General features: G+C 46.4%; 1 protein-coding gene across 7 annotated transcripts; it reads left to right on the forward strand.

Moving 5' to 3' along the window:
• Nucleotides 1-25,507, forward strand: LOC309518499 (uncharacterized protein). 7 transcript variants are annotated; one of them, XM_082198885.1, is made up of 6 exons: nt 1-1,280; nt 8,260-8,340; nt 8,888-8,974; nt 15,293-15,383; nt 16,418-16,597; nt 21,428-25,507. In XM_082198885.1, the coding sequence occupies exons 2-6, from the start codon at nt 8,275-8,277 to the stop codon at nt 21,550-21,552; spliced, it is 549 nt and encodes a 182-aa protein (XP_082055011.1). In that variant the 5' UTR covers nt 1-1,280; nt 8,260-8,274; the 3' UTR covers nt 21,553-25,507. The 7 variants fall into 7 exon arrangements, 4 of the variants coding, with proteins under 4 accessions (XP_082055011.1, XP_082055012.1, XP_082055010.1 ...); XM_082198886.1 differs by lacking the exon at nt 1-1,280 and adding an exon at nt 7,524-7,613; XR_014213435.1 differs by lacking the exon at nt 1-1,280 and having other exon boundaries at nt 7,994-8,340; nt 21,428-25,038; nt 25,316-25,507.

Consider the following 25,507-nt stretch of genomic DNA (forward strand, 5'->3'; position numbering starts at 1 on the left):
AAAACAGAAAATCTAATAAAAATTATATATCAAAAAGTGAAGAAAAGATAAAGCAATCAGAGCAGTTGTACATCTTATGAAACCGTAGCCCTGTTCGCTCATGAAGGCTCTTCTCCATACTTCAAATACAGATGTGGATGCCAGGTGACAGCAGCTTCCATATCCAGCACTGTGCATCAACATCTGGAATGGGTGAGGAAGGACCCTCTCCTATACATAAGGCCTATCCAGCTCTTAGGGAACATACACAGCTGCCTTACACTGAAGTCAGACTGATAGCCCATTTAGCTCAGCATTGTCTGCACTGATTGGCAGCTGGTTTCTGGGGTCTCAGAGAAGACTCTACCTGGAGATGCCAGGGATTGAACCAGACATCTTCTGCATGAAAAGCAGATGTTCCATCAGTGAGCTACACTAGGGTACAGCCCTTCCTCCCCTTTCAAGAACCATTCCTGTCCAAGAACTTACCATTGATCTTGTTCTCTTAGAATGGCAATGGTGCCCACCTGAGAGGTGCCGGAACTGAGTTCAGGTGAGTTCCAGCTTTAAAAAATTGTAGTTCTTCTCATGAGTCAGTTGGATGTCAGTTAAGCTTCTTAAATCCCAGTGACTTCAGGCAGAGCACAGTTTAGCACATGGTAGGCAAACTAAGGCCCGGGGGCTGGATCTGGCCCACTCGCCTTCTAAATCCGGCCCGCGGATGGTCCAGGAATCAGCATGTTTTTACATGAGTAGAATGTGTGCTTTTATTTAAAATGTATCTCTGGGTTACTTGTGAGGCATAGGAATTCGTTCATTCCCCCTCCTGTCCAAAATATAGTCCGGCCCCCCACAAGGTCTGAGTGACAGTGGACCGGCCCCCTGCTGAAAAAGTCTACTGACCCCTGCTTAGATGAAATAGATTATTATGAACTGATTTACCCCATCAATTTCCAAATGCTTAGCTAAATTTAAGCATGTTGACTTTCTGTATTCCAGATTATTGCTGTTTATCTATTAACTATGAGTACGGTCTCAGCTTCCACTCTTTTGACATCTTCTGCACATGGCTATTTGACATCTTTTAGAACAATAATATTAAAATTCCAGTACCATAGCAACTGGAAATGCTGGTCATGAATTATTCCATTATGATGAACAAAAGATCGTCGGGATCACTTCCAGAGCTATCTTTCTCCGCTGTTAACCTGTTTTATGGTTCTGTAGCACAAAGAGCAAAGACTCTTCCCCGCTTGTCATTTAGGAGATGAACTTGGCAGACTCTCTGCAACGGCCGTGAGGTAATGGATAATGTGCCACTCTGCGGGATTTTATTCTGTATGGTTGGGTAAAAGTGAATGCTTTTTCGGCAGATGATGTAATCAAATCAGGATATCTCTCTTATGAACATCAGTCAATAGTTGCCAGAAGAGCTTAGCTAATGTAGGTCTCCCCTTCATGGATCACTGCCTTGCCGTGGCGAAGGGGCTTGAAGAACTCAGAGAAGCTATGAACTACGCCGAGCAGGGCACACAAGATGAACAGGTCATAGTGGAGAGTTTTGACCAAACGTGATCCACCTGGAGTAGGAATCGGCAAGCCACTCCAGTATCCCTGCCAAGAAAACTCCATGGACAAAGACAACAGGCATATAAAAGTTATGACACTGGAAGATGAGCCCCTCAGGTCGGAAGGTGTCCAACATGCTACTGGGGAAGAGCGGAGGACAAGTACAAGTAGATCCAGAGCTGATGAAGCGGCTGGGCCAAAGCCGAAAGGACGCTCAGTTGTGGATATGCATGGAAGCGAAAGGAAAGTCCAATGCTGTAAAGAAAAATATTGCATAGGAACCTGGAATGTAAGAACCATGAACCTGGGTAAGTTGGATGTGGTCAAAAATGAGATGGCAAGAATAAATATTGACATCCTGGGCATCAGTGAGCTAAAATGGACGGGAATGGGCGAATTCAGTTCGGATGACTACCATATCTACTACTGTGGGCAAGAAACCCGTAAGAGAAATGGAGTGGCCCTCATAGTCAACAAAAGAGTGGCGAAAGCTGTACTGGGATGCAGTCTCAAAAATGATAGAATGATCTCGATACGAATCCAAGGCAGACCTTTTAACATCACAGTAATCCAAGTTTATGCACCAACTACTGGTGCTGAAGAAACTGAAATTGACCAGTTCTATGAAGACTTACAAAACCTTATCGAAGTGACACCAAAGAAGGATGTTCTGCTCATTATAGGGGATTGGAATGCTAAAGTAGGGAATCAAGAGATAAAAGGAACAACTGGCAAGTTTGGCCTTGGAGATCAAAACGAAGCAGGGCAAAGGCTAATAGAGTTCTGTCAAGAGAACAAGCTGGTCATCACAAACACGCTTTTTCAACAACACAAGAGACGACTCTACACATGGACATCCCCAGATGGGCAACATCGAAATCAGATTGATTATATTCTCTGCAGCCAAAGATGGAGAAGCTCTATACAGTCAGCAAAAACAAGACCTGGAGCTGACTGTGGCTCAGATCATCAGCTCCTTATAGCAAAATTCAAGCTTAAACTGAAGAAAGTAGGAAAAACCACTGGACAGGTAAGATACAATCTAAACCAAATCCCTTATGAATACACAGTGGAAGTGAGGAACAGGTTTAAGGATTTAGATTTGCTGGACAGAGTGCCTGAAGAACTATGGATGGAGGCTCGCAACATTATACAGGAGGCAGCAACTAAAACCATCCCAATGAAAAAGAAATGCAAGAAAGCAAAGTGGCTGTCCAACGAGGCCTTACAAATAGCGGAGGAGAGAAGGCAAGCAAAATGCGAGGGAGATAGTGAAAGATACAGGAAATTGAATGCAGATTTCCAAAGAACAGCAAGGAGAGACAAGAAGGCCTTCTTAAACGAGCAATGCAAAGAAATAGAGGAAAGCAACAGAATGGGAAGAACCAGAGATCTGTTCAAGAAAATCGGAAATATGAAAGGAACATTTCGTACAAAGATTACCATAATAAAGGACAAAAGTGGTAAAGATCTAACTGAAGCAGAAGACATCAAGAAGAGGTGGCAAGAATACACAGAGGAATTATACCAGAAAGATATGGATGTCTCGTACACCCCAGGTAGTGTGGTTGCTGACCTTGAGCCAGACATCCTGGAGAGTGAAGTCAAATGGGCCTTAGAAAGCACTGCAAATAACAAGGCCAGTGGAAGTGATGGTATTCCAGCTGAACTGTTTAAAATTTTAAAAGATGATGCTGTTAAGGTGCTACACTCAATATGCCAGCAAGTTTGGAAAACTCAGCAGTGGCCAGAGGATTGGAGAAGATCAGTCTACATTCCAATCCCAAAGAAAGGCAGTGCCAAAGAATGCTCCAACTACCGCACAATTTCACTCATTTCACATGCTAGCAAGGTTATGCTTAAAATTCTACAAGGAAGGCTCAAGCAGTATGTGGACCGAGAACTCCCAGAAGTGCAAGCTGGATTTAGAAGAGGCAGAGGAACCAGAGACCAAATTGCAAACATGCGCTGGATTATGGAGAAAGCCAGAGAGTTCCAGAAAGACATCTACTTCTGCTTCATTGACTATGCAAAAGCCTTTGACTGTGTTGACCACAGCAAACTATGGCAAGTTCTTAAAGAAATGGGAGTGCCTGATCACCTCATCTGTCTCCTGCGAAATCTCTATGTGGGACAAGAAGCTACAGTTAGAACTGGATATGGAACAACTGATTGGTTCCAAATTGGGAAAGGAGTACGGCAAGGCTGTATATTGTCTCCCTGCTTATTTAACTTATATGCAGAATTCATCATGCGAAAGGCTGGGCTGGATGAATCCCAAGCCGGAATTAAGATTGCCGGAAGAAATATCAACAACCTCAGATATGCAGATGACACAACCTTGATGGCAGAAAGTGAAGAGGAATTAAAGAACCTTTTAATGAGGGTGAAAGAGGAGAGCGCAAAATATGGTCTGAAGCTCAACATCAAAAAAACGAAGATCATGGCCACTGGGCCCATCACCTCCTGGCAAATAGATGGGGAAGAAATGGAGGCAGTGAGAGATTTTACTTTCTTGGGCTCCATGATCACTGCAGATGGTGACAGCAGTTACGAAATTAAAAGACGCCTGCTCCTTGGGAGAAAGGAGATGGCAAACCTAGACAACATCTTAAAAAGCAGAGACATCACCTTGCCAACAAAGGTCCGTATAGTAAAAGCCATGGTTTTCCCAGTAGTGATGTATGGAAGTGAGAGCTGGACCATAAAGAAGGCTGATCGCCGAAGAATTGATGCTTTTGAATTATGGTGCTGGAGGAGACTCTTGAGAGTCCCATGGACTGCAAGAAGATCAAACCTCTCCATTCTGAAGGAAATCAGCCCTGAGTGCTCACTGGAAGGACAGATCGTGAAGCTGAGGCTCCAGTACTTTGACCACCTCATGAGAAGAGAGGACTCCCTGGAAAAGACCCTGATGTTGGGAAAGATGGAGGGCACAAGGAGAAGGGGAGGACAGAGAATGAGATGGTTGGATGGTGTTCTTGAAGCTACTAGCATGAGTTTGATCAAACTGCGGGAGGCAGTGGAGGACAGAAGTGCCTGGCGTGCTCTGGTCCATGGGGTCACGAAGAGTCGGACACGACTAAACGACTAAACAACAACAATGTAGGTCTATAGGGACATCTCTTGTCCCAGAGGAGGTAAGAATACTCTTGCTCAATTTGATATCTCCAGAAATTTATCCTCTGTACGATCAAAGAACTACATTTTTCATACAAACCAGACCTGGAATGCCGACATGGAGGCATGGGCGTAGCCAGGATTTATGTTGGGGGCAGGCAGGACACCCACCTGCAGTGGCGTAGCGTGGGTTGTCAGCACCCGGGGCAAGGCAAGTAATTTGCGCCCCCTAACCCGTGGATTTGTGCCCCCTAACCCGTGGATTTGCACCCCCTAACCCTAAACCCCAGATGTTGCGCCCGGTGCGGCCGGCCCCTCCTGCACCCCCCACGCTACGCCACTGCCCACCTGTCATCATCCTGTGTCTGGCTGTGTCTAGCAGATTCAGAATGAAATGTCTCAACACCAGTTGCTTTAAATTGCTTTCTCTTGACCCCAAGTGCTCAGAAGAATCTGTCGAAATCTTCAGCCATTTGAAAACTAGCAAGTTAAATTAAAAAATAACACCAGGGAGTACCTTTTAAAAGCAGTTAATGAGTAAATTTTGCAAAATTTCATCTTATTTTCTTTTTTAAATTAACTAAACTAAAACGAGTTTTAGTTTAAAATAAACTAAACTAAAACGAGTTTTCTTGGATTTGCTGAAAACCATCCAACCTCTGCTTAAAAGCCCCCAAGGAAGGAGAGTCCACCACCGTCCCAGAGAGTCTTACCATCAGAAAGTTCTTCCTAATGTTTAGTCCGAATCTCCTCTCCTGCCCTCCCCTCTGGAGCAGCAGAAAACAAGCTTGCTCCCTCTTGCAGCCTTCAGCTATTGAAGATGGCTCTCCTCTCAGTCTCCTCCAAGCTAAACATACCCACCTGCCTCAACTGTTCCTCATCAGGCTTGGTTTCCAACTGCCTCAACTGTTCCTCATCAGGCTTGGTTTCCAGACCCTTCATCATCCTGGTTGCCCTCCTCTGCTCACCTTCCAGCTGCTCAATATCCTTCTTGAACTAGCCTGCACTGACTGGCAGCAGCTCTCCAGGGTTTCGGATGGGGGGGGGACATTCCCAGCCCCTCCCCCTGGAGATACTGACCAGGACAGAAGACCTGTATGCAAAGCAGATGGTCCAATCCTGCGCTGTGGAGACCCCCTAGACTGCCTTGAAGGATGTGGGGATGGTCTCCCTTTGGAAACGGGACCGCAGGAAGAAGGATGTGAAATGCCGACGTGAATCTGACCAGAGAAGATGTGGCCCAGCTGCAGGCGTATCACCAGATGCCTCCAAGTTCTGACTGTGGAGCATCACCTCTCAGGAGGGGCCAGGTCCAGATGAGGGGGTTGCCACGGTGACAAGGACCTGCCCTCCTGTGTGACATCTCTTGCTTCTCCCTTAAAAGCCAGAGACTTGCAGGAGGCCATTGTGGGTTAGTAGTGAGGTGAGTTGAGTAGTAGAGAGAGGTAGTGGAGATGATAAGGAGATGATAAGGAGATGATAAGGAGAGGTGTTCTTTGATGGTTATTTTGATTTTGATTTGATTTACAGTGGTACCTCGGGTTAAGAACTTAATTCGTTCTGGAGGTCCATTCTTAACCTGAAACTGTTCTTAATTTGAGGTACCACTTAGCTAATGGGGCCTCCCGCTGCCGCTGCGCTGCCACTGCGCGATTTTTGTTCTCATCCTGAAGCAAAGTTCTTAACCCGAGGTACTATTTCTGGATTAGCAGAGTCTGTAACCTGAAGCGTCTGTAACCGGAGGTACCACTGTATTACTTTTATTTGATTTATTTGATTTTATTAATTTTTATTTTTTAATTTTGCTTTTTTATTTTAACACTTTGATTTTAACACTTTGATTTTACTTTTTTATTTTACTTTTTGTTCTCTATTTACATATTTTTTATTTTACATTTTGTGGACATTTGTGGACATTTGTGTATATATTTTGTATATATTTATTTTGTGCATAGAGGAGTAGTTAAGGGTAGGGTTAGGTTTAGGCTTAGGGCTGGGGTTGGGGTCAGAGTTAGGCTTGGGTGGGCATTTTAGATAGTTAGTTTAGAGAGGAGGGTGGGAATTTTTCGTGAACAAAATGTGCAGACTGTAAGTAGCATTCCTTTGCTTTCTCTTGGTCTCCTGGGGGGGGGGGCGCGTGAGTCCTGGGATCCTCTGTACAGCCTTAGCTCTCTTGAAATCGACCCGGCCAGTCTTCTCCAGAGAGCTCAGCTCCTCCACACTCTTCCCCTGCCTTCCCCTTTTCTATCCCCTCTCATCATTTACATTTACTAGGACATTCCTAGCTCACTTTCCTCCCAGGAGCTCAAGGTGGCCTTCATGGTTCTCTCTGCCACCAAATGTTATCTTCACAGCAGCCCTGCTGACCCAAGGTCCACCAGGGAGCTTCATGGCTGAGTAAGGATTCGAACCCTGCTCTCCCAGGTCCTCTTAGTCCAGCCCCCCAACCATTACACCTCTGTCTGGCTCCATTTTGCATCTCTCCAGCTGCCCTACGACAACGGCCTTCTCCCCCTTCCTGGGGGTCTCTCCGGCTTCAAAGAAGACTCCACCACCTTCTTCATGTTCTGCTCCTCTTCTGGGACATCTTGATGCTTGGAGGACCCTCCTAAGGGTCTCCGTCTGTTAAATGTTCGGGAAAAAGTCAGAAGCCCAAGGCAGTATAAGTTCCTCAACTACGTTTATTCAACATTTGTCAGCGACAACAGCTCACTCATAGGAAAAGAAGAACCGAACTGACTGGACAACACAATCATAATGCCGGAGCATGAACTGACCATTGACAGTTGACAGCTGGAAGTGCATGCGCTCACTTGCTCTACCAACTTACTCTACCAGTACTCTACTCTACTTACTCTACCAACGCTTATACGATTGGTTAGAATGTGCCTTGTAACATAAAATGTGTTAAACCCAATACATAACACCCTCCTTCTCCTGGAAGGGTAAGGTAAAGGGACCCCTGACCATTAGGTCCAGTCGTGGCCGACTCTGGGGTTGTGGCGCTTATCTCGCTTTATTGGCCGAGGGAGCTGGCATACAGCTTCCGGGTCATGTGGCCAGCATGACTAAGCCACTTCTGGCGAACCAGAGCAGCGCACGGAAATGCCATTTACATTCCCGCCGGAGTGGTACCTATTTATCTACTTGCACTTTGACATGCTTTCGAACTGCTAGATTGGCAGGAGCAGGGACCGAGCAACGGGAGCTCACCCCATCGCGGGGATTCGAACCGCTGACCTTCTGATCAGCAAGCCCTAGGCTCTGTGGTTTAACCCACAGCGCCACCCGCGTCCCTTTCTCCTGGAAGGGTAGGTCTGTCCTAAGAAGACAAGGCAGAGCAGCCCTTTAACAGCTGGCAATGCTTCTCTTTTCTTTGGGCTGGAGCTCTTGAACCCATAGCACTTGGGGCCTCCTTTCTCTCTCTGCCAGCCCTCAGGGCTGCCTCTTTCCTCTTTCAGTTCTCTTTCAGGTCACTGAACTGCAGAGAGATGGAAGGAATTGGGCCAGCTGCCCCTCCTCAAACACAAACACCCCCCAAGAATTGGGGCTGCCAGCTTCTGAGTCGGTCTCTCTGCTCGTCTCTTCTAGGTTCAGGTGCTTAAGATGCCTGATCGGCCGCAGCAACAGAGTGCCCCCCCATGCAAGGCCCGGAGCAGCCGGTGGCATCAGGTGAGCAAGTGGCCCTTCTTTTTGGGACAGAGGAGGGCAGGAATGGGCTAGGGGAGCAGCTAGTCAAAAGATGCACAGAGCCAGATGACTAGATCTGATCCAAGGTCCATCTGGGCCAGCGTCTGGAAACCCAACCACCCTGTTTTGTGGGGTCCGATGGAGGAAGCAGGGGGCTGGGCTGCAGGGCAAGGTGGGGGGTAGTTGTCAGCAGGACGGGCACCTTCCCTGGGGAGCCATGTTTTGGGGGCAGGAGGTCAGGATTGGCTCCCAAGGCCTGGGGTGTCCCTCCCCTGTAGTAGGACTTGGAATCCAGGAGAAAACTCTTGGAATAGCCTTGCCAGGGGCTCGGGGATGAACACATCACACAGCTCATACTCTCCCCTGCCTGCTCCTCCAGCCAGAAGCGGGGGCAATGGCACATGGGCAGGGAGCACATCAAATGTCACCCCCCTCAGGATGTCACCTGGGCCGGGCCGTCCCCACTTCACCCCCCCCCCGATGCCTCTGCCTAAGCTAGAAAAAAGATCAGTCTTCTGCCCCCTTCCAGGAGCCTGGATTCCGCCTAGGAATACATACCTACAAGTGTGAGATGGAAGCCAAAATCTGGGTCAGGCCAGAAGGGATCTCTTCTATCGTAAGTACAGTAATTGCGAGCCAAAGGAATTTCTGTTGTCAGAAGCTGAGCTGTGATCAGCATCTAGGAAAGCCAGTAAACTCCCTGATGGGATGAGAGAAACAAAGTTGGGCAGAAAGGATGCAAGGATTTCCATCCTTCCTAGGTTTTGGGACAGGCAGATGCACTTCCAAAAGTTTTATTTGGTTTTACAAGTTCATTGACACAACTAACATTCTTGCAAATATTAAAATTAAAACAAGATTCTGCTGAATCTTAGGACTTCCCCTCCGTGGGTTCTTTAAATACCTCTGTCAACTGCATATTATAAATTCTTCCAAATTTCAGTCTTCCATAATATCCAAAGTCTTTGTCACATTGCAAGAGTTATTTAAAGCATGCCAAAGAGTTCAAGTGTTTACATAGTTCATTTAGATATAGTCTATATTTATCCCATTCTCTATTGAAGTTTTGATCCTCCTGATTTCTAATTTTCCCGGTCAATCTTGCCATCTCTGCATAGTTCAGTAGTTTCATCTGCCAATCCGCTTTTGTAGGTATCTTATCATCTTTCCAACTCTGGGCAAGCAGCATCCTTGCAGCAGTAGTAGCGTACATGAACAGTCTTTTCAATTCCTTCGGTTACAGTTCCTAACAAAAAGATTTCTGGTTTTTTTAAAAAAACACATTTTAAACTTTTTTAAAAAAAGTTCATTATATGTCATTTCCCAGAATTCCTTTATCATTTTACAATTCCACCACATATGATAGAAGGTCACCTATCAATTTATGATCTTTATTTTTAAAAAAATCATGGAGGTTTGTGTGCAATTTAATGTGAATTTCCCCTAAAAGAAACATTCCAAATGTGCACCAGCAACAAGTTGGTGAGCCCTGAATGCTTGGTTTGACTTCACACCCAACCAGGGGTGCCATCTCCTTGGGGCCAAGCCCTTTGGGGGGGCCCTATATTTTGGGGGTAGGGGCTGCCCCTCCCCCATGTCCAAGAAATCAACATTTGATGATCTCCTTCTACCAGTCCACAATAGAAAGTGTCCTTTCATACTGCATCGCGGTGTGGTATGCTGGTTTGACACCAACTGATAGGAAGTGCCTACAGAGGGTGGTGAATACAGCACAATATATTATGGGCTGTCCTGTGAATCCGCTGGATGGCATCGCGGAAGAACGTTGCCTCAGGAGAGTGAGGAAAATTCTCAGGGATGATTCACACCCTGGCCGGCACTTCCTTTATCTCCTGCCCTCAAGCAGAAGATATAGAAGCATGATTAGTCGCACCAACAGGGTAAAGAACAGCTTCTATCCGTGGGCTGTTAGGCTGCTGAAGGAAAAGATAACAACAGGGCAACTGGCTTTCGGGTTTGGTGGGTGTGCGTCAGTAAATGAGGAGAATTAAGACTAAGAGACCTGAGTGGGGGGTGCTCATGTAATCTCACTGTATATAAGTTGTACAAGTGACAATAAAGTATTTCAATTTCAATAAAAGAAGCATGGAGCGAAGTGGCCAGCTCCTTCACCTCCTTCTCCTGCCATGGAGGAGAAGGAGGGTTGAAGCAGCCTTCCGCCAGTTGCAACACTAAGAGAAGGAAGAGAAACCACCAGTTATTGAAGCCACGAGGCCGCCATGTTCAACTCCACCCCCAGCTCCTCCCAACGCCTTGACATCACGGGCACGACATTGGCCTCCCCGATTGCCTTGCAAACTGGCACCTCTGCGTCCAACACAGTCTTGAGCAATGAGGCATTCAGAGTTTGCGCATAAAGCCTATGTAAGACAGGCTTCTCTATACAGTGGTACCTCAGGTTAAGAACTTAATTCGTTCTGGAGGTCTGTTCTTAACCTGAAACTGTTCTTAACCTGAAGCAGCACTTTAGCTAATGGGGCCTCCTGCTGCCACTGTGTCACTGGAGCACGATTTCTGTTATTATCCTGAAGCAAAGTTCTTAACCTGAAGCACTATTTCTGGGTTAGCAGAGTCTGTAACCTGAAGCGTATGTAACCTGAGGTACCACTGTACAAGTGTAGCGTGGGTGCCGCAATCGATGGATTGCATTTATATCCCAATCTTTTCCCAGGATACCATACCTTCCAACATTTTGCAAGAAAAAAATGGGGCACCCCTCCACCCATCTCCATTGCTTGCCCCCTCCCTGCTACTGACCCCTTCATCGCTCATCCGCTCGGCCCCTCCATTTTAACCCTCTCTCACCTTTGCTGTTTCAGCCTCCTGGTCAAAGGCCTAGAGTGGCCTCGAGAAGGTCGCGCTAGTCCCTGCCACGTCCAGAGATGCCACGTGGCCTAGAGCGGCCTCCAGGAAAATGGAGCATCTCAAATTGGGTGGGTTCTGTAAATTTGGGTTGTCACAATTATTATTATTATTAGAATTTATATACCACCCTATGCCTGGGGGTCTCAGGGCGGTTCACAGAATAAAATCAAGATACAGTGGTACCTCAGGTTACATACGCTTCAGGTTAAGTACTTAACCCGAGGTACCACTGTATAAAACCACAAAATACATAACAAAAATAAAAGCAACAACCCAATAACCCCCCCAAACCCCCCACATTTTAAAAGGGCATAGGATGTCAGTCAAATGAACCAAAGGCCTGGTTAAAAAAGAACATTTTTGCCTGGTGCCTAAAGGTGTCTAATGAAGGTGCCAGGCAAACTTCCCTGGGGAGAGTATTGCACAGATGGGGAGCCACTGCAGAGAAGGCCCCATTCTCGTGTTGCCACCCTCCACACCTCTCAAGGAGGGGGCACATGAAGGAGGGCCTCAGAAGATGATCTCAGGATCCGGGTAGGTTTATATGGAAAGAGGTGGTCCTTGCGGTATTACGGTCCTGAGCAGTTTGAGGTTTTATAGGTCAAAACCAGCACTTTGAATGGGGCCCAGAAACTAATTGGTAGCCAGTGCAGTTGGACCAGGATCGGTGTAAAATGCTCAAACTGTCTTGCTCCAGTGAGCAACCTGGCTGCTGAATTCTGCATTAAATTGGGACACTTGAGGGGTTTGGCATACCTGGTTTTTCTTTTCCTTATTTAATCCCCACAATAACCCACTGAGGTAGGGTAGGCTGAGAAATAGTGACTGTGGCCCAAGGTCACCGTGAGCTTCATGGCTGAATGGTGATTTGAACCCAGGTCTCCTAGGTCCTGGTCTGACAATCTAATTACTACACCACACTAGCACACTGCGTAGAGTGAGGAGGTTGAAGTATCTTGCTTTACAAAAGGCAGGTGAAATGGATGCCCCGCAGTCTGAAATGTGAACTGAGCTGTGAATTTCGGGGGAATAATTTTGGCACACCCCTGTAGCAGGTGCACCTCAGGTTCCCGCACCCTTCTCATCTCAGTAACACAAAACAGCATCAGGTTCTGTGGTGAGGCTCTGCCATTTGAGGATTTTTGATCCTCAACTGGATTGATGGGTTTTATCAGGTAATGGACACAGTCAGGGCTGAGGTTTTCTATTACCTCGCAAAATTGAAGAAACTGATGTGTTGTTCCAATATATCAGAAAAGCAACGTGCCTTCTCTTGCTTCCTTGCAAAAATGACAGACAAGGAGGGTGGAAAATAGTTTAGTTTTTCAAAAGTGCCATGTGGCTTTTTTTTTGCTGAACCAAGAGGAAAGATTCCCCAGCAAACTGAAACTCTTTAAATAGTATTTGCACAGAAAGCACACACAGATGGATAGCTTCATATAAAGCGCCTTTATTATCTGGGGACTATTGCCCTAGTAACAGCCATCTCATTCTCATTCTATATTTACCTTCTAATGACTATTCTGTTACTACTCAATTCCTACATTTCGTAATGCTTCCATGCTTTCTTTATCACCATGCTTTATCGGTGTGTACTTACATGCATTTGGGACGCAGGTGGCGCTGTGGGTTAAACCACAGAGCCTAGGACTTGCCGATCAGAAGGTCGGCGGTTCGAATCCCCGCAACGGGGTGAGCTCCCGTTGCTCGGTCCCTGCTCCTGCCAACCTAGCAGTTTGAAAGCACGTCAAAATGCATGTAGATAAATAGGTACTGCTCTGGCGGAAAGGTAAACGGCATTTGCGTGCGCTGCTCTGGTTTGCCAGAAGCGGCTTAGTCATGCTGGCCACATGACCCAGCCAATAAAGCGAGATGAGCACCGCAACCCCAGAGTCGGTCACGACTGGACCTAATGGTCAGGGGTCCCTTTACCTTACTTACATGCATTAACACAGCGGGGCCAGTTCAGATGTGACAACCATGTTGTAAAACACCAAGAGCCTTGTGTTTGCATGCTCTGTCCCTTTCTTGTTGAATCCTAGGCAGTTTGGGTACTTCTGTGGTGGTTTGTTTAAACCATTGTTTCCCATTGCACCAGAACCAGGAAACTCTGGTTTAACCGCTCTGCTTACAAACAAGGCTTTGGGTATATACATTGCAAAGGGCAGTCCCTAACATTTCTTTAAAAGAAATGGATGAACGAATCTACTGCTGGAGGTCACTGAATGAATGATGAACAAAGCACATGCCATTTTGCCGCCCGAGTCAAAGGACAAGATGGCAACCCTCTCCCATGAACAAAGGTGAAGTGGACTAACAGTTGAATCTTCCTTCAACAACAGTGGCAAGATAGTGTCTCGCATTTAACTTGAGGCTGAGATGGGGCAGGACAGCTCATGCAGTACACACAGCTCTGTCCTCCAGCGCAGAAGGAAAGCCAGGGGATTGAGAAGGGCTGGTGGGGAGGCTGTCAGTGCTTCTCTCCAGCATCCACCACTTGAGGCAGTTGTCTCACTTTGCCTAATGGTAGGGCTTGCCCTGATCATTGACCAATCACCTTGGGCTTTGTGGTAGCAAGTGAATGGTCAGCCATAACCGTCAATTTATTATTCTGGGCTTTTTTCTGATTAAAAAAAAAAAACCAAGAGAGGAACAGGAGTCTCAGCAACTGGCCAGTGGTTCTTTTGTCTGATTCACTGATTCAAAAAATAGAAAACACACACACAAGCACCTTCTTCACTAAACATTTAAAGCAGTATCATATCACTTTAAAAAGTAATGGCTTCCCACAAAGAACCCTGGAGTGTGTTAAGAGTGTAAAGGTAAAGGTACCCCTGACCATTAGGTCCAGTTGTGGACAACTCTGGGGTTACGCACTCATCTTGCTCTATAGGCTGAGGGAGCCGGCGTTTGTCCACAGACAGCTTCCAGGTCATGTGGCCAGCATGACTAAGCCACTTCTGGCAAACGAGAGCAGTACAAGGAAACACCGTTTACCTTCTCGCCAGAGCAGTACCTATTTATCTACTTGCACTTTGATGTGCTTTCGAACTGCAAGGTGGGCAGGAACTGGGACCGAACAACGGGCACTCACCCCGTCACGGGGATTCGAACCGCCGACCTTCCAAGAGAGAATTAATTTTTAGCCACTCAGGGAACTGTTGCTCAGGGAGGGGCTACAGGTTTCCTAACAACTCTCAGAACCCTTAACAAACTACACATCCCAGGATTCTTTGGGGGAAGCAATTACCGTTTACTAAAACGCAAAGAAGCGTTTACGGTAGCCATGCAGAGAAATGTGTCTGGCGGGTGCATAAAAATCTCCCTCTTTGACTCCACTCACTTTCGCCTCTGGCCATGCCCACCTTTATTTATTTGATTTGTTTGTTTAATAAAATTTATACACTGCTTGTTTATTTTTTTTAAAAAAACCTCAATGTCTCTGGCCTTGCATACCGCTGGCTCTCGGCCCTCAGTACGTCATCCAAGAGGAAATCCGACCTTCAAGCTGAAAATGGTTCCCCACAACTGGAGATTTTCTGTTGGTATTAAACACCTTCCCGCTTTCTGTATGTTTTTAACCTTCCTGTCTAAGCTTCGGGGAATGAAAACAAGGTTTCTTTTTGTTGTTGCTACTGCTGCTGCTAGCAAAACTGTTCTTTTTTAAGAAGGAGGGGGGAAACGGGGAGATTCTAATAATGGAACCAGTTGGAAGAGGAAGATTATAATAGCCCATCCAATCAAGGAAGTGACAATAGCCAATCAGGAGAGCTGAGAAACAAGAGTGTCATGATTATGCAAATCCCTTTGTGGTGATTGCTCTACAGCTCTCCTCAACCAATCGGCATTCACAAGTCCAAATCAGAGAATTAAAGAAAGGAGAAATGTGGAGCAGAAGCTTACAGTAGCAGTTCTAAAACTGAGTTTTGGGCCCTCAACCCTGAGCTAATGAGTTGATGCAGGTCTGATGAGACCAAAGAGTGTATTTTCTTAACCGGTTTTTAAAGTAGTTTGCTTTAAGTAAACATTTTTTGATTTATGCACCCAGATAATCCAAATTCCACCACAAGGAAAGGGTCCTTCTGTGGAGAAATCATGCAGGAGATCTCAGGGCCAGCTTCAATCCCCAGCATCACCAGGTAAGACTCAGAAAGATCCTGGTCTGAAAGCGTGCCTGGAGAGCTGCTGCCAGTCAGTGCAGACTCTACCGAGTTAGTTGGATGAATTGTCTGACTCTGTATAAGACAGATTCCTGCATTCCTAACCTGAATGCACTTTGCAAATTGAGAAATACAAGTGATATCTCTTGTTTTCCATCAATCCTTCCGCAAGTTTTGTTGTTGTTTAGTCGTTTAGTCGTGTCCGACTCTTTGTGACCCCATGGACCAGAGTACGCCAGGCACTCCTGTCTTCCACTGCCTCCTGCAGTTTGGTCAAACACATGCTGGCAGCTTCAAGAACACTGTCCAACCATCTCGTCCTCTGTCGTGCCCTTCTCCTTGGGCCCTCCATCTTTCCCAACATCAGGGTCTTTTCCAGGGAGTCTTCTCTTCTCATGAGGTGGCCAAAGTATTGGAGTCTCAGCTTCAGGATCTGTCCTTCCAGTGAGCACTCAGGGCGGATTTCCTTCAGAATGGATAGGTTTTATCTTCTTGCAGTCCATGGGACTCTCAAGAGTCTCCTCCAGCACCATAATTCAGAAGCATCAATTCTTCAGCGATCAGCCTTCTTTATGGTCCAGCTCTCACTTCCATACATCACTACTGGGAAAACCATGGCTTCAACTATATAACCTTTGTTGGCAAGGTGATGTCTCTGCTTTTTAAGATGCTGTCTAGGTTTGTCAATGCTTTTCTCCCAAGAAGCAGGTGTTTTAATTTCATGCCTGCTGTCACCATCTGCGGTGATCATGGAGCCCAAGAAAGTAAAATCTCTCACTGCCTCCATTTCTTCCCCTTCTATTTGCCAGGAGGTGATGGGACCAGTGGTCTACAAGTTTTACTATTTCATAATCTAGAACAGATTGCTAGATAAATCATTGGACCCCCCAAGGATCATTCACTGGTAACTGTATACCTGTTTGGCTCCCAAGATTCCAGCAGGTAACAACCATTTATTTTCAGGTGTCATAAGGAGTAGCATCTTAGGTTTTTTGTTTTATCGGAATCTGCAGTTCTCAAGGACCTGAATTCTGCATTTTTCTGCTGCTCCCATGGAATTGAGGCTAACTACCCAGAGTCCTGGATGATACATTTCCATAATGATCTTAGTTATGTACACTGTCGCCAGATCTGGCCAGATGTGCCCAGTGCAAAGCATAATTCCCCATGGAGCCATTGCCATTCTCCTGAAGGTCAGCCCACAACTAAAAACTCTGAAATTTGAGTCAACACTGTTTGTTTAATTAGAGCAACTTATTTCGGAGCAGCCATTTAATCATTTCTCAAGTCACTAGCACGACCCAGAATCGCCCATGTGTTTTCCAAGGTGTAATTATTCAACATGACTGAGTAGTCTTTTCTGGTGGCTGAGAATAAGAAGCAAGGCAGCAACATCCCCGTACCAGAAGTTCACACACTTTACTTTGATTCTAGATGAAGGGAAGTTGCAGCCTTTGCAGATATCCACTCACCCACAGAATGGGGAATGGAGGCCTGGAATGATGAATGGAAACATGCAAAAATGGGAAGCTGCCTTATAACAAGACAGATCATTGGTCCATTTAGCTCAGCACAGATTACAGGGATTGGCAGAAGCTCTCAGGGGTGTTCAGACAGTGTCCTCTTCCAGCCCTACTTGGATATGCCTGAAAAGCAATGCAGGTTCTCAAACTTAATCTGTTCCGGAAGTCCGTTCTAAAACCAAGGCGCACTTTCCCATAGAAAGTATTGCAAAATGGATGAATCCATTCCAGACATTTAAAAACAACCCCTAAACATGAATTTTGCTATCTAAGGAGACCATTGGTCCATAAAATGAAAGCAATAATCAATGTACAGTACTATAAAATAAAGAAGACAGTATTGTAGATGATAAAAAATAAAATTCTTATTATTTCCTTACCTGCACTGATGACAGTCCTTGTTTGGATGGGGGGGCTTTTATCCATTTCCGCAGTCACACAATCAATCAGTAACTGAACTGGGTTCCACACAGTCACAAAAACAAATTAACCAAAAAAGCCTCAAAAACAAAAATGCAAAATAAATAGCTAAAACAAAAGCGCCTAACTAAATCCATTCCGGAAGTCCGTTTGACTTTTGAAATGTTCAAAAACCAAGGCGCAGCTTCTTATTGGTGCAGGTGCCCCGGAAACAATAGCCGACAGCCGCATCAGATGTTTGACTTCCAAAAAACGTTCGAAAACTGGAACACTTACTTTCGGCATTTGGGAACCAAGGTGTTTGAGTACCAAGGCTTTTGAGAACCAAGGTACCACTGTACAGAATACATAAGAATTTAAAGCACACGTGAAGTTCCAATACAGCCCAGAGAAGCTTGGATCCAGACCAAGCTAGATGCCCCTGGTTCCCATTGAAATCAATGGGACTAAGTCACGGATAACTTGCCCCGGTGAATTCAACTAGACCTAAATGCTGCCAAGTTAATCTGGATCCAAGCCAGAATGAACTGATGGTTCCTGGGACAAGACACCTGTGGCCCTGCAGATGTTGTTGGACTCCCCAGTCACCTGTCCAAGGGTCAGGGATGATGGAAGATACAGCCCAACATCACCCAGAAGGCCACAGGCTCCCCTTCCTTGCTGCAGATGAATGAAATGGAGATTCCAGAGCCAGTGAAGCAAGGCAGAGCTGGATCAGAGTCAAAACTGTTGAAGCAAAGCACCTTGCCAGCTAATGATAATCCTTGGCTGGCCTGAAATCAATCTATTATACCTTATTGCAGTGCATTTGATATATTTTGGGGTAGACTCATTTCTCCTGCTTATCCAACACCTAGAGCAGTCAGTGACTGGCATACACCGGGACTGTGCCAGGCAGCGGCATCAGCCAGGTGTGCAGCCTGCAGGTAGCGTGCAGAGAACAGAGGATGCTAAGCTAAGCCTCTCCTAGCACATTCCTTGCCCTGCTGCTGCACAACAGCCCTGCAGTGCTGCCTGCTGGGCCTTGCTACCCAGTACCAGCCACCGCCACCCTCTCACTCAACTCTCACAGCCCAGATGGGAAAGGACTGGGCTGCACTGAAGCAATTACTTAAAATAAAAAAGCTCTATGCCAGGCATAGGCAAACTCAGCCCTCCAGATGTTTTGAGACTACGGTTCCCATCATCCCTGACCACTGGTCCTGTTCGCTAGGGATCATGGGAGTTGTAGTCCCAAAACAGCTGGAGGGCCGAGTTTGCCTATGCCTGCTCTATGCTAATGCAACCTCCGCTCCTTGGCCCAACCTGCTCACAACTTGCTGGGGGAATCGGGGCTGTCTTCCAGCTGCCTTATCCCATCCAAGAGATCAAAGCAGCTTGCGGACCCCAACCAACTTTAATAATAATAATAATAATAATATTTATACCCCACCCATCTGGCTGGGTTTCCCCAGCCACTCTGGGCGGCTTCCAACACAATATTAAAATACAGTAATGCATCCAACATTAAAAGCTTCCCTAAACAGGGCTGCCTTCAGATGTCGTCTAAAAGTCTGGTAGGTGTTGTTCTCTTTGACATCTGGTGGGAGGGCGTTCCGCAGGATGGGTGCCACTACTGAGAAGGCCCTCTGCCTGGTTCCCTGTAACTTGGCTTCTCACAGTGAGGGAACCGCCAGAAGGCCCTCGGCGCTGGACCTGTGTCTGGGTAGAACAATGGGGGTGGTGATGCTCCTTCAGATATACTAAAGCCCAGGAACTCTGAGACCAATGCCCCCTGAGTTTCCCAGAGAACTCCCTCCCAGTTTGCTCAGCGTGTAAAGGCAGCCCATGCTCCCCGAGCCTCTCCCAGAGTTCAGAAGAACATGCTGGTTTATCACGACTCTGCTCTTAAACATTTCATAGAATGGATTCCAAGCGTCAAGACAAGTGGGGATGATCAGCTTCCTGGTGGCATGGGAAATCTGGCCCAGATCTGGTGCAAAGGACAAAGCTGTAAGGCTGGCTCCACTTTTAAAGGCTCTTTTCCCTCTCCGTGGAGGGAGTGGCCTCTGGCTTTTTCTGACCACAGTCAATTTACTATGGATGCCATTTCTACCAGGCAGGCATCCTAAGTACCCTTGTTCATTTGAACAGAACTGGTGGGAGATACACGATTGCGTGGCTTAGATAAATGGCGGGGGCAGGAGACCATGCCAGATGCACATGGCTGGGAAACAAGGTCACATACCACCACTCCCACTTCAGAATCCTGGAAACAAAGTCAAATTAGGTTCCTGTAAGCAGAGGGTAGTTCCATATACCGTGTTTTTTGCTGTATAAGACGCACTAGACCATAAGACGCACCTAGTTTTTGTAGGAGGAAAACAAGAAAAAAAATATTCTGAATCCCAGAAACCAGAACAGCAAGAGTGTAGTGGAATGAAGGCTCCCCCTGCCCTCAAGATGCTTCATGCGGCTAAGCCAGAAGTCAGGACAGCAAGAGGGGTCGCTGCGTAGTGATTCCTCTAGCTGTCCTGGCTTATGGGATAGCCGCGCGCAGCCTCTCCCAGGCAGCGGGATGAAGGCTCCCCCAAGAGCCGCACTCCCTTTAAGGAGCGTGCGGAGTTTGTGTGCAGCTCTTGGGGGCTTATCCCCGAGGAGGGAGAAGGGCAGCCCTTCCTCCTCCTCAGGGAAAAGCCCCAAGAGCCGCACACATGCTCCACACTGCCCTTTAAAGGGAGCGCTGAGCAGAGCCTCCCACCTGCATTCACTCCATAAGACACACACACACATTTCCCCTTACTTTTCAGGAGGGGGAAAGTGCATCTTATACAGTGGTGCCTCGCAAGATGAAAAGAATCCGTTCCGTGAGTCTCTTCGTCTTGCGGTTTTTTCGTCTTGCGAAGCAAGCCCATTAGCGGCTTAGCGGATTAGCGCTATTAGCGGCTTAGCGGGCTTAGCGGATCAGCTGTTAAGTGGCTTAGCGGCTTGGGGAAAAGGGGGGGGGAGGAAAAAACCCCCACAGGAACTCGCAAGACATTTTCGTCTTGCGAAGCAAGCCCATAGGAAATTTGTTTTGCGAAGCACCTCCAAAATGGAAAACCCTTTCGTCTAGAGGGTTTTCCGTCTTGTGAGGCATTCGTCTTGCGGGGCAGCACTGTAGAGTGAAAAATATGGTAGGTGAGGTCAAGCAAAGCCGTCCTCAGGATCCAAAAGGCAAGAGCGCAAGCAGGCAGCACCCTGGACAGCTCCGAAGAGGGCCTAGTCAACAAAACAAGGCCAGTTTGATTATGACTCCAGCAGGCGACCAAACCAAGCCTTGGTTGTAAGTAGGACTGCAGCTCCTGATAACTGAAACTTATACTCTTATCAAGGGACCCAGCCTATTTTAGTACCATTGACTCCAGTGGCAAGGAGGAGGTTGTGGTTCCTCTGTTTCTTCTGAAGACCACAGCAAACAATGTAACCACTGGCACCATGTGGTGTTAGAACTCCTGAAGGAGCAGGGGCATTGAAGACTAGTTCTGAGGTCCAATTTGCCTCCTGGTCTGAAGCCCTGGAGAGCTTCTGCCAGTCATTGTAGGTGGACCATGGCAGCTTCGTGAGGCAGCTTCCCATGGTCCTAAATACTCTATGAAGACGTGCTGTAGCTCAGTGGTGGAGCATCTGTTTTGTAGGCAAGAGGTCCCAGGTTCAGTCCCCAGCATCTCCAGGAAGAGCTAGGCAAGACTCCCCATCTGAAACCCTAGAGAGCTGCTGCCAGTCAGTGTAGACAACACTGAGCTAAGAGGACCAATCAGTGTAGACAACACTGAGCTAAGAGGACCAGTGGTCTGACTTGGTAGCAGGCACTCTGCAATGTAAGTTGGTCAAATATGTCCTCTGTTTGCATGGCCTCTTCTCCTGAGGATAGGGAATCAGAGCCTCGGCTCATGACTGACTCGGCATCACTCAAATTGCAAAACAACCTATAAAATATTCCGATGAGAATTCAAGAGGTGATCTCTCCTGCAGACCTGCAAATCCCTTGGCAAGAACCTATAATTTTAAAAATCCATTTCCCCCATAAGCAACAGCAATCTCCTCATTTCCCTGTTGCAGGTCCCATGAAAAACCCGGCCGATGCGAAACAGAACGTGTTGTTAAGCCAACCCTTCGCCAATCAGGCTTACGGCATTGTCTTGGATGTCCCTGGGAAGAGGAAACATGACCGAGGGATGAATTAATATTTCTGTTTAATTAAGCGGACTTCGAAGGATGTGCACCAGTTTTAAAAGTTTATTGGATGTCACATTTTAATGAACTGAAAGGCCACATTGTACAGTAACTTTGTAAAAGAAAGGCATCATTACATCTGACAGTTACCAAATGCCCCAGTTAAATTAAAACAGATGTACCCTAAAAACCTGGGAAGGATGGAGACATCCTTCTTGCCTTACTCTTTTAAGTAAACTGGATGATTTCCATATGGTGGTCCTGACCCAGCAAGAATTTGGTGTGAACCACGTCCCATGGCAAGCCATGGGACCAAAGTTATTTACAATTCCAATTTCTTGAATTAGTTGCAATGGAACATTTATTGTGACCAGCTGAGTCAGGTGCAACCCTTAAAATGCACTAAGAGAAGTAGGATCGGTTCTAAACAGTCTGTTGACTTTATTAATTTTCACAGTACCCTTTCGTTGTGTATATAACCATTTTATTTATAAGGCATAAATACAAAAAGAAATACGCTCATCATTATTATTTAAAGTAATACCATCTAGTACATTTTTTTTCTCAGTCACACTAAGGATTATAATGTACCTATAGCTGCATTATTATTATTAGTAATAGTAGTAGTAGTAGTATCTCCATATAAAAGTCTATAATGTAGAATACAGTATATAGCGTTTCTGTTAAAATAACTGTTACACAAGATTGAACACAGTATAGTTTGCCAGCTACTGCTGCCAGATTATTTCTACTATACAAAAAATAATAAGGATCCACCTTCCCTGAATTTCAACGCTCGCAGTGAGCTTGAATCGCACTACAACTCTTTAAATATCACCACCCTGATCCAGCAAGGGAAATCTGCCCATATGTGCAGATGCCTGCATATTTAGTCAACATGAGTGCACCCCTGTATCATGATGTTCATATATTCCCTTCTGAAGTGATTGGAGGAATTTGAAAGGGGAGGGGTATCCCCATCTGGGGCCATAATTTGTTATGCTAATTGCCCACAGGTGTAGCTGGATCAGAAGCAGTAACCTTTTTTTTTAAGGGAATTGGGGAGGGGGAATCAAAATATTGCTTGATAGACCCAGAGAAATGCCCTTGAAGTCGATGCATATATGTCCTGGAAGCTTGTTAATAGGGCATAGAGACAAGATGGGAAGCTAGCCATTGATGGGACACTGACGGACATGGCTTCTACAATGGACTAGATGAAGCAGCTGTATGAGCGCTGCTGCAATATTCTGATATTTAAACACCGTCCATGCAACCCCTTTTGCCACAAGCCAACTGCAACGTGGGGCAAGAAAACCTCCCTGATGAACCCCTATGTTCGGGGCTGGGTCCAAGGTGTGGTGCCCCGACATTCAAGGGGAGGCCTACGTCTTGTGCTACAGTGATTATGCACAATGATTGCAATTGTGGTTGCAGCCACTGGTCACTTCCAGACAATCTGTTGATTGAGCCTTCACCCTGATTTGTTTGCAGAACCTTAGCAGGGAGGTTATATGGGGGTGTTATAGGTTTGTTCTTGGTTTTTTTATTTCGATCATGTACTTTTTTTTAATATTGTGATTTTATTCTGTGAACCACCCTGAGACCTGCGGGTATAGGGTGGCGTACAAATTTTAATAATAATAATAATAATAATAATAATAATAATAATATGATGCCAGTGGCTTCTTCATCCCATTTATTTGTGGAGAGGCTATATAAGGCAAACAATCGTTACCCCACACTTCCGAGCACATTTTGCCATCATGGACCTTCTTGCAAAAAGTTGTGTGTGTGTGTGCTTTAAATGGAAATGGGTTTGCTGAGGAAGAGCACCAAATTCACTTCAACCGCTGAACCTGAATTGGTCCGGAAGTGGCCAGTGTTTTTGGCAAAACTTCTTGCTGAGTCGGTTACAATGCTCTGGCGCACACAACTTGCAAGGCCATCTCATGGAGGACGAGCTGCGCTACACTCCCTGCCCACACCCATGTGTGAGCCAGGGGATCTATGACAGTGCCCCATTCCCCCGCCTCCTTTTTAGTGCGTGTATGTCAGAAATTGTGCAAGCAGCACCCTCCACAAAACCAGCCGTCCCCATGGAACACCCTGTTTATGTATCATCTGGGCAGCGGAGGGGATTCAGGGAACAATCCACACCCACTATACAAAGGCCTGCAAATTTGCAGGATCCTGGCAGCATTTTCACTTAAATTACAGAATAGCATCTTCTGAAGTATATATTGCATGAATATCAATGTTTCCCATTTGTGCTTAAAACCTGGGTCCTTAATATAAGCACCCAGCAGCTGACTATTAGGAGAACTAAAAAAAAATAAAATAAAAATCCCTTGGCAGAATTTGCAGTTTTCAGCTACTTAACGCTGGAATAAAGCAATTAATTTCAATGGGAGCAAATTTCCAGGGCCTCTTCCAAGCCAATTGGCCTAGCCTTTGCTGGTGTCATTTGATCTGTGGTAGTTACTGCCACGTCACATCTCTGGCCATGTACGAAATCCACCGGAAAGTAAGTGGCCAGAATTTGTATACCAGTGATCAGGTCAGGAGGCTGTCTGTTCCACTGGCAATCAACCCTATTCAAGGCCACTGTTTGCCTCTGTTCTGTGCCATTGTGGCAAGGGCCAATTTAAGTGGCACAGCCACTCTGTGGGTCTTGCTGGAAATGTGCCACACTGCATGTTACGTTACAGACCCGAATACACCAACGGCCACTAGGGAGGCACCGTCCTGGCATAGAGGTGTTGCACAAGTCTGGGCTGATGCCCAGGCATTTCAACACAGCAGGCGCCATGGGCATCATGCCCATGAAGATGCACTTTAGAACAACCTCCACATGACACCCAGCTAACATTTACAATGAATTTTCCAAAACAGCAAAATGCCAAAATGAAATAGAAATAGAACACGTGACATGAAATATCCTGGAATCAAGGACAACTCCCCCCCACCCAAAAAAGCATGCTTGAGACAACAACCTTCTACAGTGAGCGCTGCTCATAACTTATTGCGAAGTGAAGACTTCAGTTCCTTAAGAAGCGTTGCAAAGTGAGATGCTAAAGAGAGGCAGGTGAAAACAACGAAAACCTGATGGATTCACAACACAGAGGAGGGGAAGTCAGTTTGGCATTTTGTTGATCTGCTCTTTTGGTTCCTTATCCAGCAGGTCTTCTTCTGCATGCTGCCAGTTAAGAGAGAGGCATCAGACCTTTCGGCAAGATGCCATACAAGCAGCAGAAGAGGCAGCGCATGAAGGCTGGCCATGTGTCCTACTTTATAGAGGGCAGTCCCCTAACTCAGGGATGTCCAACAGGTCAATCGCGATCTACTAGTAGATCCCCGGGAGGTTTTGGTAGATCGTGGACGATCGCTCAGTACCTTTCCGCCCCTGCCCCCTCGCCCTGCCCTCCATTGTTGCACGATCTGCAGAACGGAAGACGGAGTTTCCTCGGTGAGGCTGTTTGTTTCCCCAGCAATCTGTTGGTGAGTGGCTGTTCCTCTTTGTCACCCCCCAAAGGGACCTTCCTCCAGCTCAACAACTTTGACCTGAACCCCCCAAAATGGGGCTTTTCTCCTCCCTAAAGAAAGCTCAACAACTTTGACCTGAATCCCCCCAAAACAGGGCTTTCCTTCCCCAGAAAGATCAACAACTTTGACCTGTATCCCCCACTGCCAGTTTTTAATTCTGTGAGTAGATCGCAGTCTCTTGGGAGTGGGCCACCCCTGCTCTCGCTGAAGGAGTCCTCTATACGAAAGGTTACTGGGGCAAGGTCTGCATTTCAAGATGGAAGAACCATGAAAAAGGGAAGGAGGGTGCTTGAAGTTGCCCACCAAGAGTTAACATCTGGACAGCAGACTGAGCAAGCAGATGGGTCTCCTGATCACAGTCTCCCTCATTATGCTGAGATGCATAGTATTTCTACTTAAATTATAGCAATTCTCTCCAAA

This window comes from Podarcis vaucheri (genome assembly GCF_965113315.1).
Source record: "Podarcis vaucheri genome assembly, chromosome: 14".
NCBI lineage: Eukaryota > Metazoa > Chordata > Lepidosauria > Squamata > Lacertidae > Podarcis > Podarcis vaucheri.